We start from the raw sequence: 17,371 nt of genomic DNA, 5'->3' as shown, positions 1-17,371 counted from the left end.
ACTGGATTTATTTATATTTAGAAGTGGTAGATAACTTTTTCTGAAAGTGTGAGTCATTGCTTTAGGTAGTGCTGTACATATGTGACAAAGCAATAGCAGTGAGGTATAACTATGGATATCAGTAATTTAAAAAAGTCCTTTCATATGTCAAGTTTTCTTAAACTTTGCAGTGGTTGGTCAAATGTTAATTCACAACTTACTGCTATTAACATGTACTATGAAGTTACTTCTGAAGAAAAACAATTCTAATGAATCCTTGTAATATGAGATGAAGAATATATATTAAGGATTAAATCGAAATTCAAGTTTCTGAAAGACATAATAGGACATTATAATTATTTTGGAATCTGTAGAAGGAATACATTTATTTTAGGTAACAGAGGAGATAGTTTGTCAGGAAAATAAAGTTTATGCCATCAAACTTGTCTTTGAATAGAAAGATGATAATGATAAGAAATACATAAGAAATGGAAAGACTTCTTTCTTGGTATTAATGAAGAAAGAGGTTACTTTTCACAGTTAATTTGTGTACCAGTAGTCAAGGTTTTATGAGGCCCTCAGCTGTATTAAACTTTACTTGTTTTAAGTCAGCGTTTCTCTTCTTCCTCAAAGGAAATTCATGCTGGATGACTTCTTGTTTGAGTCTTTGTAGTCAGCCGAAGTGTAGTTGAGTAGCAGACTGTCCTTTCAGCATATACTGTTCTTGTATTTGGTCGCATTTATTTCCTAGAAATGTAAATCCTTTCAGACCATGGTAAATGCATTGGAGTTTCAGATTTCTAATTTGAATGTCAATTAAATTCACCAGAACTCCTTTTTTAAAAAGCCCTTGGAATTATTAAACTATAGATAAAATTTCATACTACTTTGTAAAACCTCACCTAAGGCCTAAGGTTTTATTTAAGAGATTGTGGTTGAAATTTATGATAGTGTTTTCTAGGAACTTTATTTTAGGACTGATGTATTCTCTTTTTGTTTTCTGAAATTGAATTTGGAATAACTTGATTTTAACTTAACACTCAAGTGAGTATCTAGAACGAAATATAATATGGAAGAATATAAACTATTCTAGAATATTAGAAAAATTTATAATAATATTTTAAATTAATGTTGTGCCAGGAATTAAAGAACATTTTTATTTTATTTTATTTTTTAAATAATTTTTAAAAGATTTTATTTATTTATTTATTTTAGAGGGAAGGGGTGGAGAAAGAGAGGGAGAGAAACATTAGTGTGTGGTTGCCTCTCATGTGCCTCCTTCTTGGGCTCTGGCCTGCAACTCAGGCATGTGCCCTGACTGGGAATCAAACTGGTGACCCTTTGGTTCCCAGCCTGTGCTCAATCCACTGAGCTATACCAGCCAGAGCGAGCATTTTTATTTTAAAGGAGCATAGACTGGAAGAGGAACTAGAATATACATACCAAATTGTAATATTAAATGGAAGGTTACAGGTCTCATGAGAAGGTTTAGTTAAGATATTTGGAAATTTGTAAGGTGAGTTTTACTTCTCTTCTACCTTAGGAAAGGTGTTGCATTGAAATTCTTGATACGTTGAATATTGGGAAAGCATCATAAAGGGAAAAATTGAACTGGATTTTATTTTATTATTGTTTTTTAGATATATTTTATTGATTTTGCCATTACAGTTGTCCTATTCCCCCCCTTTATTCCCCTCCATCCTGCACACCCCTCCCCCCATTCACCTCCTTTAGTTAATGTCCATGTGTCACAAGTTCTTTAGATTCTATATTTCCCAGACTATTCTTGCCCTCCCCTATCTATTTTCTATCTACCGTCTATGCTACTTATTCTCTGTACCTTCTCCCCCCTTCTCCTCCTCCCACTCCCCTGTTGCTAACCCTCCATGTGATCTTCATTTCTATGGTTCTGCTCCTGATCTAGCTGTCCTCTTACTTTGCTCTTGTTTTAGGTGTGGTTGTTAATAATTGTGAGTTTGCTGTCCTTTCACTGTTCATCTTTTTTATCTTCTTTTTCTTAGGTAAGTCCCTTTAACATTTCATACAGTAAGGGCTTGGTGATGATGAACTCCTTGAACTTGATCTTATCTGAGAAGCACTTTATCTGCCCTTCCATTCTAAATGAAAACTTTGCTGGATAGAGCAATCTTGGATGTAGGTCCTTGCCTTTCATGACTTGGAATACTTCTTTCCAGCCCCTTCTTGCCTGCAAGGTCTCTTTTGAGAGATCTGCTGACAGTCTGATGGGAACTCCTTTGTAGGTGACTGTCCCCTTATGTCTTGCTGCTTCTAGGATTCTCTCCTTCATTTTAATCTTGGCTAATGTAATTATGATGTGCCTTGGTGTGTTCCTTCTTGGGTCCAACTTCTTTGGGACTCTCTGAGGTTCCTGGAAATCTATTGCCTTTGCCAGATTGGGGAAGTTCTCTTTTATTATTCGTTCAAATAAGTGTTCCACTTGTTGCTCTTCTTCTTTCCCTTTTGGTACCCCTATAATTCTGATGTTGGAATGTTTAAAGATGTCCTGGAGTTCCTAAGCCTCTCCTCATTTTTTTTGAATTCTCATTCCTTCATTCTTTTCTGTTTGGTCATTTTTTTCTTCCTTCTCCTCCACTCCATTGATCTGAGTCCCAGTATCCTTTCCATTATTATTGGTCTCCTGTGTATTTCCATTAATTTCAATTAGTTTGGCCTTCATTTGTTCCTCTAATTTGTGACTAGAATCAATCAGTTTTGTGAGCATCCTGATCACCAGTGTTTTGAACTGTGCATCCGATAGGTTGACTATCTCCTGGTTGCTTAGAAGTATTGGCTCTGGGGGTTTGAGCTGTTGTTCTTTTTGAGACAAAATGTTTTGGGCTGTTTGCACCTGTTATGTATGAGGGGTGGAGCCTTAGGTGTTCACCAGGGCGGGGCCACCCAGGTCACTGGGTTGTGATGCTGTATGTGGGGGCAGGGTCAGAGAGGAGCAATGGTGTTTGTTCCGCTATCTCAGATTTCATTCCCCTCTGCTGCTTCCCACAAGCAAATTGGGCCCTTCTGGTGCTGGTTCCCAGGTGTGTGGGCTTGTGTACTCTCCAGGACCCTGTGGGTCTCTCCAATGAACTTTCTGTGAGCCTGGGAGCTCCTCCTAGCACTCCACCCGGAAAGTCTTTCCAGTTGGTGCTTTCAGGCTCTAATTCCCAGAGCTGGGGCCCTGGCCTGAGTGGTCTGTCTCACTGCTCGCTCCTTCACTTGGTTTGTCTATGCGTGAATGTGTGCCCTTGGTCAGCCAGCCGCCTTGCGCCCTGAGTGGGTCTGCCCATTGCCACCCCACATCTGAGATGCCACCCGCCACCTGCGCTCCTGGGTCAGTCTGGCAGATCTTTCTTGCCTGACCCCGCTTCGAGCTGACTCCACCTCTCTTACTGGCCTGGATGACCGGGTTTGTTTTTGTCGGACTTTCGTATAGTTCAATTTTTTGTGTTTTGGCTGTGTTTTTGTTACTAAAACTTCGTTGTCTTTAAACTTGGTTGTGCGAGGAGGCAGTGTTTCCACCTACGCCTCAATCTTGGCCGGAAGTCCTCCTGAACTGGATTTTAAATTTGAGTCTGATTGGTACATGCAAAAAAACATGGGTGGGAAATGTATTTGAGATTTTGCAGACAATACAAATGATTGAAGATAATGTATTTTTCAAGGTACCCACAGTAGTCTAAAGGGAAATAAGAGTTTAGAGTGGTATAAGGGGACCTGGATAGGCGATGGGGTGTGGATACCGGGAGAATAGAGAGAAAACTGCCTGGGCCGTGACTGCAAAGGCTCTTGTTTAGTGTGCTGTGTCTGTGTCATCTGTAATCTAGAAGACAGGAATGTGATATTATCTGACTTGCATTTTAGAAAGGTAACTTGGTGCACTTTGAGGGTTTAGTTTTTTGCCTGTGGCAAGTGGTGTTCTAATACCATTTGTTGAACAATTAGCCGTCCTCCATTGAATTGCTTTTGTACTTTTTCAAAAATTACTTCCTATTTGTGTGGGTTTGTTCTCAGACTCTGTTCTCGGCTCTTGATGTTGCGTGTTTCTCCTTCTCCAGTACCACATAGTGTTGAGTACTGCTGTTTGTCCTAAGAAGTTCCTTTGCCTTTTCATGTATGTTTTAAGAACTCCATTTTCTTTATTTATAAAATGTCTTGAATTTTGATAGGTTTGGGTTAAATTCAGAAAGTATCTTGGGGGAGAATTGACTTTTTCCCTGTGTTGAATATTTCAGTCCATAACCATATATTTCTTCATTTACTTAGGTCTTCTTTGATCAGTATCCTTAGTTTTCAGCATCATGTATATATTTTATTATAGTAAGTCCTCACTTAACATCATCAGTAGGTTCTGCAACTTTAAGCAATATGACATATAATAAAACCAATATTACCATTAAACTAATTGATATAAATAAGAGAGTTAAGTTCATGGCATCTTATCAATATTATAATGAAATGATGTTATTTGAGGACCTACTATATATTTATGCCTAAGAATTTTTTTTATCGTACATGATACTTTTTAAATTTTGGTTTCTTTTGTACATTACTGTTGTATAGAAATATGATTGATGTGTCTGTGTCCCTCGTGCATGTGTGCATGTGCATGCTGACCTTGTATCCTCTGACTTTTCTATATGCACGTGTTAGTTCTAGGAGCTACTTATCTTTTTTTTTATATTGATATAGGCAGCTCTTCAAATCTAGTCTCTTTCCCCTAAACCAAGGTACTGTGCCTACTATTTAAAAACATTTAGTACTTATATTAAGGATAAGTCTGGAATAACTAACTGCTTTCTTCCTTAGTTAGTAACTTGAATAAAAGTAGAAATTATTCTTGTACTAACAATTTTAATGATTGTAGAACTGTGTGATAAATTTTGATTAGGTTCTGACATAACATTTTATTGCAAGAGTATATTTACACATATATACAGATATATAAATTAATAGAAAATGTTGGAAAAAAGATCTCAAATCGTGAAAGAGAAGTATTTAAAAATATTTTTTTATTAACATCTCATCTTCTCTTTATCAGTCTGTGTGTTAGCTTCCCCACTCTCCCCAACATGCAGTCTACCTAAACTAGATTGTGTTTTTTACCATCCTCCCCGCCTTCCACCTTTTAGTTATTTCAGGTACCATTAGAAGAAGAAGGACAACGTGGTGGGCCTATCCTTGCACCGGAAGAGATTAAGACTATTTTTGGGAGTATACCAGATATCTTTGATGTGCACAGTAAGATAAAGGTAAATTTGTATACATTAGGTTCATAGTAATTAATTTTCAATTGTGTATGTTTATTAAGATTTTTTCATGTCCTTCTGCTTAGCTAAATAAATTTTGTATCTAAAGCTTCTGATTTGTCTTTTGCTCTAGTGCATTGTTAATGTTGTTTGCTTGTTGTTTTTTAATTTCCATTAATCCTGAAAATAAGGAATTAAGACCTTACAAAGTTTTCTCCTAGGGCCATGTGGTTGCTAGTGCTATTTTTCTACTGTTCTTCTTCTGGGGTTTTAGAATTTTGGTTTTGCTTTGGTTTGTTTGAAAATCTGTGAAGCTGAAAGGGACTTAGAGTTCATTTCATTCAGTTCTCTATAATTAGATTAAGTGCTAAAATCATGTAAGACAATGCTGTTCTTTTTAATTTTTTTTTAAATGAAGGAGCCATGATTTTTATGTACGACTCTTTCATTGTAAAGTTTTGGGCAGGATTGGCTGAACTCTTATAAGTAGCATCTTTATTTTCTCTCTTTTTTTTTCTGTGTGGTTCTTGAGCAGCAGGAATGAAAGTAGTCTCTATAATAAATAATGCCAGTCAGCTTTATAGTTAATAAAAGATGTTGAACGGTCACATCATAATGAAAAGTTAGGCTTACTCTTAGTGACTTGATACTCTATATTGCTGTTTTTATTTATTTGAGAGATAGGCGGGGGTGAGAAACATTGATTTTTGTTGTTCTACGCATAATGCATTTTTCATTGGTTGATTCTTGTATGTGCTCTGACTGGGCATCAAAACCACAACTTTGGTGTATGGGACAGGGCTCTAACCAGCTGAGCTACCAGGCCAGGGCTACTCTGTGTTTTCTTAATGACTTTTTCAAAGGGTGTTTTTCTCAAGTTAATTCCTTGTTAAGGAGAAAGACTGTGTTACTGTTTGCACATCAAATTAAGACACTATGTAAGGTACTTGAAAAGAATATCTTGAAAAATAATAAAACATGTTTAAGGGATTGTTAAGTTCAGTCTTAAATGATTTAATTTATGCTCTTTCAGGATGATCTTGAAGATCTTATTGTTAATTGGGATGAGAGCAAAAGCATTGGTGATATCTTTCTTAAATATGTAAGTATTTTTTTTAAGTTTTCAGATTAAAGTATTGTATCATAAAGGATTGACAGGAAATGAAAGTTACCAGTTTAAATGTGAGAGCTTTTATAACCTTGACATCATTATATTTAAAAAATAAAATTTAACTCTTTCAATAGCTCAAGGTCATCATTAAGAAGAGTAATTGTTATACTGTACTATTATTGTTTTACTATGTATTATTATTTGCCCTTCACAAATGGCCATAGATTAATGATTTTTTTTTGAAATTTTCTACTTTTCCTTAGTTGATACTCCTTTTTATTGTCATTGTAGCTACTCTTCATAAAAGCTTCTAATGAACTGCTTCTCTTTAGTATAAGAACAACATAGCTTAAGTTTTGAAATAAAGTAAGTTTATTTTGAATGAGGTTCTATGAATAGGAATTATAAATTTATTTCAGTCTTTTTAAAATATGATTTATAAGTTTCAGTGCCTTGGGTTCTGGCACATTTGCTTTTGTTTTCTGAGGCCTTCTAACTTCTATATACAGTATATGTTTTTATATATAATTTTTTCTGGTTGTGAATTATAAATATGCAAATTGTTCTCACACATCTTTTTGATACCTGTTAGTCTTCTCAATTAGCCAAGACAGTGTTCATTTTCTTGTTTGCATTTTTGGGTAATATAATTAATCTTTTAATGATGGTTTGGATCCTTCAAAATAATAGCGTGCTCTTTTGGAGCATAGATTAATAGATTAATTCTAATTACTAAATTCTGAATTTACAAACTTTTTTTGTTATTCAAGTTTCAGGTATAAACATTATAATTCAGCATCTATATACAGTTACAAAGTGATGACCAAAAGTTTAGCTGTTATATATCAACATGCCATTGACTCCTTCCTTCCTTTTGCTTACTCACTCTGAACCCCCTTCCATTGATCTATTCTCTGTATCTATGATTTCGTTTTTGTTTTGTTTATTTCTCTTAATTTTTTAAATATTCCACATATGAGTAAAATTATATGGTATTTGTCTTTCTCTTTCTGACTTATTTCACTTAGTGATATACTCTCAAATTTTACCCATATTGTTATAAACGGTAAGATTTAATATTTTTATGGCTAAATATTTCTCTGTGTGTGTGTGTGTGTATACATAAAACCACACCTTTATCCATTCATCCATCGATGGACACTTACATCCGTTGATTGTTTCTACATCTTAACTATTGTAAGTAATGCTGCAGTGAATGTAGGGATGCAAATATCTTTTAAATTAGTGCTTTTGGGTTTTTTGGATAAATACCCAGAATTGGAATTCCTGGATCATATGGTAGTTCTATTCTTAGTTTTTTGAAGACTCTCTATACTGTTTTCTATAGTGGCTGTACCACTTAACAGTCCTGCCAACAGTATACAGGGTTCCCTTTTCTCCACATCTTTCCAACACTTGTTATTTCTCATACTTTTGATAATAGTTATTCTAACAGGTGTGAGTTAATATCTCCTTGTGGCTTTATTTCTCACTTTTTTTCATATTTAGTGATATTGAGCATCTTTTCATGTGCCTGTTGGCCATTTGTATATCCTCTTTGGGAAAATGTCTATTCAGATTTTCCTGTCCTTTTTTAAATCAGGTGCTTGTTATTGAATTTTATATTTCTTTATATATTTTGGATATTATGCCCTTACTGGATGTATGATTGGCAACTATCTTCTCCCATTTGGTAGTTGCCTTTTCCATTTGATGATGATTTCCTTCACTGTGCAGAAGCTTTTTAGTTGGATGTAATCCCAGTTCATTTTGCTTTGTTTCCCTTCCTTTAGAGTCAGATCCTGAAAAACATTTCAAAGATGCGTGTTAAAGAGCTTAACCTCCCGTGTTTTCTTCTAGGAATTTTATAGTTGCAGGTTTTACATTGTGGTCTTTAACCTATTTCGAGTTAATTTTTGTGAATAGCGTAATATGGTGGTCTAGCTTTGTTCTTCTGTGTAGGGCTGTCAAGTTTTTCAAACACCATTTATTGTAGATACTCCTCCATTATATGTTCTTGGTTTCTTTGTTGTTAATTAATTTATAGGAGTTTTTAAACTTGTATTACTTATATCAGTACAATAAGCCTTAATATACTTTTGTTTCTTGCTGGTCTTTGTTTATTTTTCAGGTTCTAGTCTATATGTGCCAGTTGATGCATTTTCTTTGGCAGTTAACTCACTCATTAGTGAGACGTTTATAAAATAATTTTTTTATTTAACATGAGAAGAAACTTAAGACTTGCTTTCAGTTATGTCAGATTTGATTAGTGATTTTAAGTTCCATTGTCTAAGGGTGAAATACATTACAAATTAATCTTTTTTCCCTTTTTCCTAGTCAAAAGATTTGGTAAAAACCTACCCTCCCTTTGTAAACTTCTTTGAAATGAGCAAGGAAACAATTATTAAATGTGAAAAACAAAAACCAAGATTTCATGCTTTTCTGAAGGTAATACACATTTTTTCAAATAAAAATCTGAGAGTAATATCTAAAGAATTTATTAAAATTATGCTTTTAGTAAAAATGTATTCATGTAAGACCACCTTGATGTTATCTGTTAACTTTAGCTATACCTGAGAGTGGCAGTGATGTTTAGCTTCTGAAGATTTGACATAGTAGGTAGCACGGTCCAAGAGTCAGCTGAATGAATGAGAATGTATACGGTTATTATTATTATTTTTTAAGTTATTCATGTTTTAGTTCTCAAACACCTAAAAAAATTCTGGGGCAATTTTGTTTGCCTTTAGTGATATATCCCTCCTTATCAATGCTTTACTTTCTTTATCCAATAGTGTCAGCATAATTAATATTTTTAAAAAGATTTTATTTATCTTTAGAGAGAGGGGAAGGGAGGAAGAAAAAAGAGAGAAACATTGATGTGTGAGAGAAACATTGGTTGGCTCTTGAACGCCCCCAACTGGGCACCTGGCCTGCTATCCAGGCATGTGCCCTGTCCAGGAACTGATCTGGAGACTTTTCAGTTTTGGGGACAACACCTAATCCACTGAACTACATCAGTCAGGATAGCATAATTAATATTTTAAAACATTTTTTCTCGTAAATGATACAGATTTAAGAGTAGTTTACGATGAAATACATAGTAGTGTGTAGAGGAACTCACTCTCTGGTTAAGATGTTAAAGCTTGGCTGGCCAGGAGGTCATTTCAGGCCTTAGAAGATTTTTAGGCCACATTAATCTGCCACGGAACTAACAGTTGCCACCTCACCTCTGCAATTAGTCATCAGGGTACTGATGATTAGGTATAATCTGATACATGTAGGGTGTCTAGTGTTTGTAGAAAACATTTGTTAAAAATTGTTGAATAAATTAATTTCTTTCAGATAAACCAAGCTAAACCAGAGTGCGGACGGCAAAGCCTTGTTGAACTCCTCATCCGACCAGTACAGAGGTTACCCAGTGTTGCGTTACTTCTGAATGGTACTTACCTATTCGTTTTTCAGAGCACTTTGGGTGATTTAATGGAAAGGTTTTGTTCTAAAAAATTGGAAACTTTTTTTGTTTTCATAGTTTTCTTAGATTTCAGCATTTAAAGTTTATATCTTTTACATAGATAACATCTTTATGTATAATCTTAATTACTTGCGTTACAAAAACTTAGTCTGGCTTAAAATGCTTTATTTTTTCTCATATTGATTATATTGACTACTATTTCACATTTTATCTCTCCACTAAAAGTCTCCTTACATTTCATGGTTTATCACTTACTTAAAAATCATTTTATACTTATGTAAACATACCACTCACCCTAAAAAATCACAAGGCAAGAGGTGATTCATGTGTCTCAAGTTATTTTTTTTTCAAATCATAGTAAAATTTTGTATACTTGGTCTTATACTTACTTTTTTTTTCTTGAATTGTGCAGAACACTCTTGAAACATTCATTCATTTATTTTAGGAGTTAAACTACAGATACCAATGCAAAGGAGTTTTACAGCAGGGGGTTAATTTTTATGAATACATTTTGCCTGCAGTAGAAGGCAGGCATATCTATAAATTTAGCTGAGTGAGGAAGTGATCATGTTTAGGATAGTGTCAGTTTTTATATTATTTTAAAAATTCAAGTGTGAAAACTAAATTACAGGAATAAGTCTGCAATAATGCATTTTGATTCTCAAACCTTATCTACAGTAGGGTATATAGCTAACAAGGAGGATAAATTTGTAACTGTTTAATATGTTTTTAGTCTACTTTCTTAAAATATTTGGGTTAACAAATTATAGTAGTAGCTTAAAAATTGAAAATTTTTGTTCTCTTTAAGTTTATGTAATGTAGTTTAGAATCATTAGCTGATATAATGATTTTCTACTCTTCTTTTTTTGAATATATTGTATTGATTTTGCTGTTACACTTGTCCTAATTTTTCCCCCTTTGACCTCATCTGCCTAGTACCCCCATTCCCATATGCAAAGCCCATTCCCCCTTAGTTCATGACCATGGTTCATGCATATAAGTTCTTTAGCTACTCAGTTTCCTGTACTGTTCTTAACATCTCCCTGTCTGTTTTGTACCCACCATTATGCTGCTTAATCCCTGCAACTCTTCCCCTCTTCTCCCCCTTCCCAGCTGATAACCCTCCAAATGATCTCTATATCTGTGCTTCTGTTCCTGTTCTGCTTGTTTGCTTAATTTGTTGTTTTAGATTCAGTTGTTGACAGTTGTGAATTTGTTATCATTTTAATGTTCATAGCTTTGATCATGTTCCTTTTCATTTCCTATAATAATGGCTTGGTGATGATGAACTCCTTTAACTTCACCTTATCTGGGAAGCACTTTATCTGCTCTTCCATTCTAAATGATAGCTTTGCTGGATAGAGTAATCTTGGATGTAGGTCCTTGCTTTTCCACAGTTTGAATACTTCTTGCTAATCCCTTTTTGCCTGTAAAGTTTCTTTTGAGAAATCAGCTGACAATCCTCTAGGAACTCTTTTATAGGTAACTTTGCTTTTCTCTTGTGGCTTTTCAGATTCTCTCTTGATCCCTTTTTTTTTTTTTTTAGATTTTATCTTTATTTTCAGAGAGAGGGAAAGAAACATTAATGTGTGGTTGACTCTCATGTGGCCCCCTCTGGGGACCTGGCCTGCAACCCAGGTGTATGTCCTGACTGGGAATCAACCTGGCAACCCTTTCGTTCACAGTCCGTGCTCAATCCACTGAGCTATACCAGCCAGGGCTCTCTCTTGATCTTTAACCTTTGGCATTTTAATTATAATGTATCTTGGTGTGGTCCTCTTTGGGTCCAGTATCTTTGGGACTTCCTATGCTTTCTGGACTTGTATATCCATTTCCTTTATCAAATTAGGGAAATTTTCTTCCATTATTTTTTCAAATAGGTTTTCCATCTTGCTGTTCTTCTTGTTCTGGCATCCCTATGATTCAGATGCTGACACATATGGAGATGTCTCAGAGAACACCTTATACTATCCTTGACAGCATTTTTCAGAGGCAGTCAGGCATGTTCAGGGTGGTATGGCTGTAGGCTATACAGCATTTTTAAATCTTAGAGGGAAAAACCACTGAATTTTTGTTAATCATGGAGAAAAACATTTTATCATTACAGACCTTAAGAAGCATACAGCTGAGGAAAATCCTGACAAAAGCACTCTAGAAAATGCTATTGAATCACTAAGGGAAGTAATGACGTAAGTGCATTTTTTTAATTTTTAATTCTTCCTTGGATTTAAATGGAATAGATAGAATAATTAGAGTCATAAATGGAGAGAAATATGTCAACAAATATTTGTAAAATGTTGAAGCTATTTTTCTAATAGTGTAGTTACACATTAAAATGATAGTATTATAAGAAAATATTGATTAATCAAAAACATTTATTTTTTAAACTATTAAGCTATTATGCATAGAGAATAGCAATGGTTTACAAAATTGAAAATGTTATAATTTACTAATAGACCACTTTGTCTCAATGTCTTTAGTCATAGTTTATTTTTATCTTCATATAAACTGCCCACATTTATTTATCTTGGGAATTTGACAGTAGTGAAATAAAAATAAAAGGTTTATAATGCTCTCTTCACTTTACTTTTAGTTTTTTGTCTGTTACCTTGAATTTTAAGGGATTAAATTGTTGGGGTTGGTTGGAGATGTAAGAAAGGCATAAACTCAATAAAATTGATTTGGGGCCTTGATTGTTATAAACTTGTAGGCATAGTTCTGATCAGAAATTATCTTTTTTGACTATTATGATGAGAATTGAGAACAATGTTGGTATTGTTTTGTCTCATAGAGGGCAAGAACACTTCATTTCTTAGGACTTTATGTATCAACATATTTAACAGATTTAAAAGAATGATTTCTGAGATTCTTTGAGGTGCGTCAATATGAAATATTTCTTTAAATATTTGCAAAGGAACTGTTAGCAAGGAACTTGACTGGCTGCAGGATGAGGGCCCAGCAGTAAAGTGACACTCGAATTAGTGAACGCCAGTTTTTCTTACTGCTGACAGTTCTATGCATGTTTTGTTTTTTGCTTATTTAGTATTTATGTGTTCATCAGCCAGTCTTTTGATGTATTTTGGGGCCAGGATAATAGTTTTTTCAACACTTCATGCTTTAACAGACTCTGACACTACCTACTTTGATTCTGTCAACAAACTGTTTGAAGTAGGCAGTCATTGTTAACATATTTTCACAAAAGAGAAAAGCTGAGAGGTTTTTACTTGCCCAATTTTTCTGTTTAGTGTGTATCATACTCTACCATTTTTATTTTGATAATAGCACATGCCATTTGTTATTTATATATAATAGATTTTGGTAAACACAGGTTATAAAGTAACCTAATTAGGGAATAGACTACTCATTAGACCTGTTGCTGCCTTTAGTGTCAAGTGGATGATTCTAGGGATAATGAGCCAAATTCATAAGATGGATGATTAAAAATTCCTTCTTTTCAACATTATTAAGCATTTTGAGACCATACAAATCTTTCTGATATATCTCTATCCTAAATGACTTGCTTGTAGATTTTTAATAGATGTCAAATTATAGAAACTGCTATTTTAATGTTGAATTGTGATGCTGATGTATAAATCTTACAGAATTTGACCATATCTGAATTCTTGAGATTCTTGAACTAGGCATAGGGAGTAAATGCTTACTGTGGTTGATTGGAACAACTATAATCTGTTACATAAAGGAACTAACAGGACAGTACCAATTGAATAGTCCTTGCTCTTTTATTTAAGCAAAACCATCCCCCCCCATTGGATTCTAACACCATTTTTTTTAAACATTTTATTTATTTCTCTTTAGAGGGGAAGGAGAGAGGGAGAGAAACATCAATGTATGGTTGCCTCTAGTGCATCCCCTGCAGGGAACTGACCTGCAGGGAACCTGTCTGCAACCCAGGCATGTGCCCTGACTGGGAATCGAACCGCGATCCTCTGGTTCACAGGCCCGTGCTCAATCCACTGAGCTACACCAGCCAGGGCATTTTTTTAAAAAATATTTTATTTACTAACACCATTAATTACATATACTCAATTTATAAACATTAATTTATTATAGACTTATGTTTCAATAGTTTTAGTATGTTAACTACACATGTTTAAAATATATTTTGACTAACTTTAGCATACATATGCTCCCACAATACCATCACCACTGTCAAGATAAGGAACATTTCTGCTACCGTAAAGTTTATGAATAGTGCCCTGGATGGTGTAGCTCAGTGGATTGAGCAGGGGCCTGTGAACCAGATGATCGTGGTTCGATTCTCAGTCAGGGCACATGCCTGGGTTGCCAGGCCAGTTCCCAGCAGGGGATGTATGAGGGGCAAACATATATTGATATTTCTTTCCCTCTTTGTTCCTTCCCCTGTAAAGTTAAATAAATAAATAAATTTTAAAAAAGTTTATGAATAGCCTTTGGTATCACTTTTCCTGCTTCACCCTCTTTAGACTATCCTAAAGCAACAGTTGCTTTTTTCTGTTTTAAACAGTATAATTTGCATTTTCTAGGATTTTATCTAAATTAAATCAAACAGTATATTATCTTTTGTCAGGCTTTTTTTTTTTAACTTTGCATATTTATTCCAAGATTAGTCCTTATTGTTGCTTGTACCAACAGTTCATTCTCTTTTACTGTTTTCCATTGTATGGAAATAGCCACATTTATCCATTCATATGTTGGCGAATGTTTTGATTGCTTTCAGTGTCTGGCTATTACAAATAAAGCTGCTGTGAACATTGGTGAATAAATCTTTGTATGGACATATACTTTCATTTCTCCTGGGTAAATACCTAGGAGTAAAAATGGCTAGGTCATGCAAAGTGTTTACAAATTTACTGTACTGTTTCCAAAGTGGTTGTGTTATTTTGCATCCCCATCAACATTGTATGTTAAGTACCTGGCTACCCGTGGCTCCATGTTCTTACAAACTCTAAGTATGGTCATTCATTTTAATTTGTGAAATTCTAATGGATGTGTAGTGGTGTATCTCATTGTAGTTTTGACTTGCATTGTAGTTTTCCCTAGTGACAAATGATGGTTAGCATTTTTTCATGTGCTTACTCGCCATCCATGTTATCTTCTTTGTGATATGTACATGTATGTCCAAATCTCTTATCTGCTTTTTAAAATTTGGGTTCTTATTTTAGAGTTCTTTAAAAAAAACATTTTTTTAAAAAAAGTTGTTTAAAAAAAGGCTTTGAAATGTGATTTGCAAATATTTTCTTGTAGTCTGTGGTTCGTTTTTATTTTTTTAACATTTCCTTTGAAAAATGCGAATTCTAGATTTTTTTTAAAGATTTTATTTATTTATTTTTAGAGGGGAAGGGAAGGAGAGAGGGAGAGAAATATCAATGTATGGTTGCCTCTTGTGCGTCCCTTGCTGGGAACTGTTCTGCAACCCAGGCGTGTGCCCTGACTGAGAATCGAACCTCCATCCTATAGTTCACAGGCCCCCGCTCAATCCACTGAGCTATGACAGCCAGGGCTGGGAGTTCTAGATTTTTATGGAATCTAATTTATTAGTTTTTTCCCTCGTGGGTGGTAATTTTGTAAATTTATCTAAGACATATTGATCTTGGTCTAACCCAATGTCATCATGATGACCTGTTTCCATTAAGAAGCTTTGTATTTTTAATTATTAGATGAAAATCATAGGTCCAGTATTCATTTTTAGGGTTTTTTTGTTTTGTTTTGGTATAAGATTAAGGTATATGTAGGTCAATTTTTTTTTTTTAGTGGAAATTTGTTTTATCACTCTTTGATGAAAAGACCAACTTTTCCCACTGAATTAGTTTTGCACTTTTGTTGAAAATCAGCTGACCATAAATTCTTAGATTCTTAATTCTATTTCATGTATCTGTATGTCTGTGATTATGCTAGTAGCACACAGTTTTGATTACTTTATAATTTCAGTGCTTTATAATTTCAGTTTTGAAATTGGGAAGTGTGAGTCCTCCCAATTTGTTCCTCCTTTTCTGGAAGTTTGACTATTTTCGATCCCTTGCATTTGCATTTTGCTTTTAGATTCAGCCAGTCAATTTCTGGAGGTGGGGAAGAATAGTGGGGAGTTCGACAGGGATTTTGTGTAATCTGTACTTCAATTTGGGGAGTATTGTCATCATACCAATAGTAAGTTTTCTGATCTGTGAACATTTATTTTCATATATTTAGTTCTTTAATTTATTTCAACTTCGTTTTATAGTTTTCAGAGTATGAGTTTCATACTTGTTTTATTAAACTTATTCCTAATAGTTTATTCTTTTTGATGCTATAGTAAGTGGAAATGTTTTCTTAATTTCCTTATTGTAGTGTTCACTGTTAGTGTGTTGAAAGACAATAGAATTATATATATATATATTGGTTTTCTACTCTGTAAGCTTGCTGAACTTGTTTTCGTTCTAAGTTTTTTTTCTTTTTTCTTTAGAGAACTCTTTGGGACTTACAGTAAACATAATTCTATTAGCTGCAAATACATATAGTTTTCATTCTCTTTTTCCAGTCAGGATGCCTTTTATTTTGTTTTCTTCCTAATTGCCCTGGTCTGAGGCTCTAGAACAATGTTAAACAGGAGCTGTGAGAGTGAATATCAACAATTGCTGGTTTTAGCGGGGAAAGTTTTCAGTCTTTTTCAACTAAGTATGATACTACCTGTGGGATTTTTATAGATTCCCTTTATTAGGTTAAGAAAGTCCTCATTTATTCCTAGTTTGTTGAGTGTTTTATCAGACACTTTTTTGCATCTATTGAGGTGGTCATGTGGTTTTTGTCCTTTATTCTGTTGGAATGGTGTATTGCATTCATTGATTTTTTTTAAAATTTTAAAAGATTTTATTTATTTATTTTTAGAGAAAGGGGAAGGAAAGGGGAAAGATAGGGAGAGAAATATTGATGTGTGACAGATAGATTTATTGGTTGCCTCTCCTACGCCCCCAGCTGGGGACCTATCCCATAATCTTGGCATGTGCCATGCCTGGGAACTGAACTGGCAGCTTTTCAGTTTGCAGGCTGGCACTCAGTCTGCTGAGCCACACCAGCTGGGGTATCAATTGCTTTTTGATTGTTAACTCAAGTCTGTATTTCTAGGATAAAAATCTCACTTGGCCATGGTGTTTAATCCATTTTAATATGTTGTTGGATTTGGTTTGCTAGTATTTTGTTGAGGATTTTGGTGTTTGTATTCATAAAGGATATTGGTATATAGTTTTCTTGTAATGTCTTTGGCTTTGGTACCAGGCTAATTCTGGTTTTGCAGAAGAACTTGGTATTTCTGCCTCTTCTAATTTTTTGAGGAATTGGTATGAATTTTTTAGGTCTTTGGTAGAATTTCATAAATGAAGTATTTTTGGGCCTAAGCTTTTTATTGCAAGAAGTTTAAAATTACTAATTAAATTTGTTGTTATAGGTCTCTTCAGATTTTGTATTTCTTCTCGAATCAGTTTCTATACTTTGTGTCTTTCTAGAAATTTGTCGATTACATCTCAGCTATTTAATTAGTTATTCACTGTGTTTTATAATCCTTTTAATTTCTGT

General features: G+C 34.3%; 1 protein-coding gene across 1 annotated transcript in view; it reads left to right on the top strand.

Moving 5' to 3' along the window:
- Positions 1-17,371, top strand: part of ECT2 (epithelial cell transforming 2) — a 56,442-nt gene that overhangs the window by 16,781 nt on the left and 22,290 nt on the right. Inside the window, 5 exon segments of the mRNA XM_053657540.1 lie at positions 5,127-5,246; positions 6,277-6,345; positions 8,692-8,802; positions 9,697-9,793; positions 11,934-12,015. Of these exon segments, the coding sequence (XP_053513515.1) occupies positions 5,127-5,246; positions 6,277-6,345; positions 8,692-8,802; positions 9,697-9,793; positions 11,934-12,015 (479 nt within the window).

Source organism: Artibeus jamaicensis, unplaced genomic scaffold (assembly GCF_021234435.1).
Source record: "Artibeus jamaicensis isolate MK-2021 breed Jamaican fruit bat unplaced genomic scaffold, CSHL_Jam_final scaffold_474, whole genome shotgun sequence".
NCBI lineage: Eukaryota > Metazoa > Chordata > Mammalia > Chiroptera > Phyllostomidae > Artibeus > Artibeus jamaicensis.
Note: the sequence above shows the minus strand (reverse complement) of the source record. Positions and strands in the feature narration are given on the sequence as shown.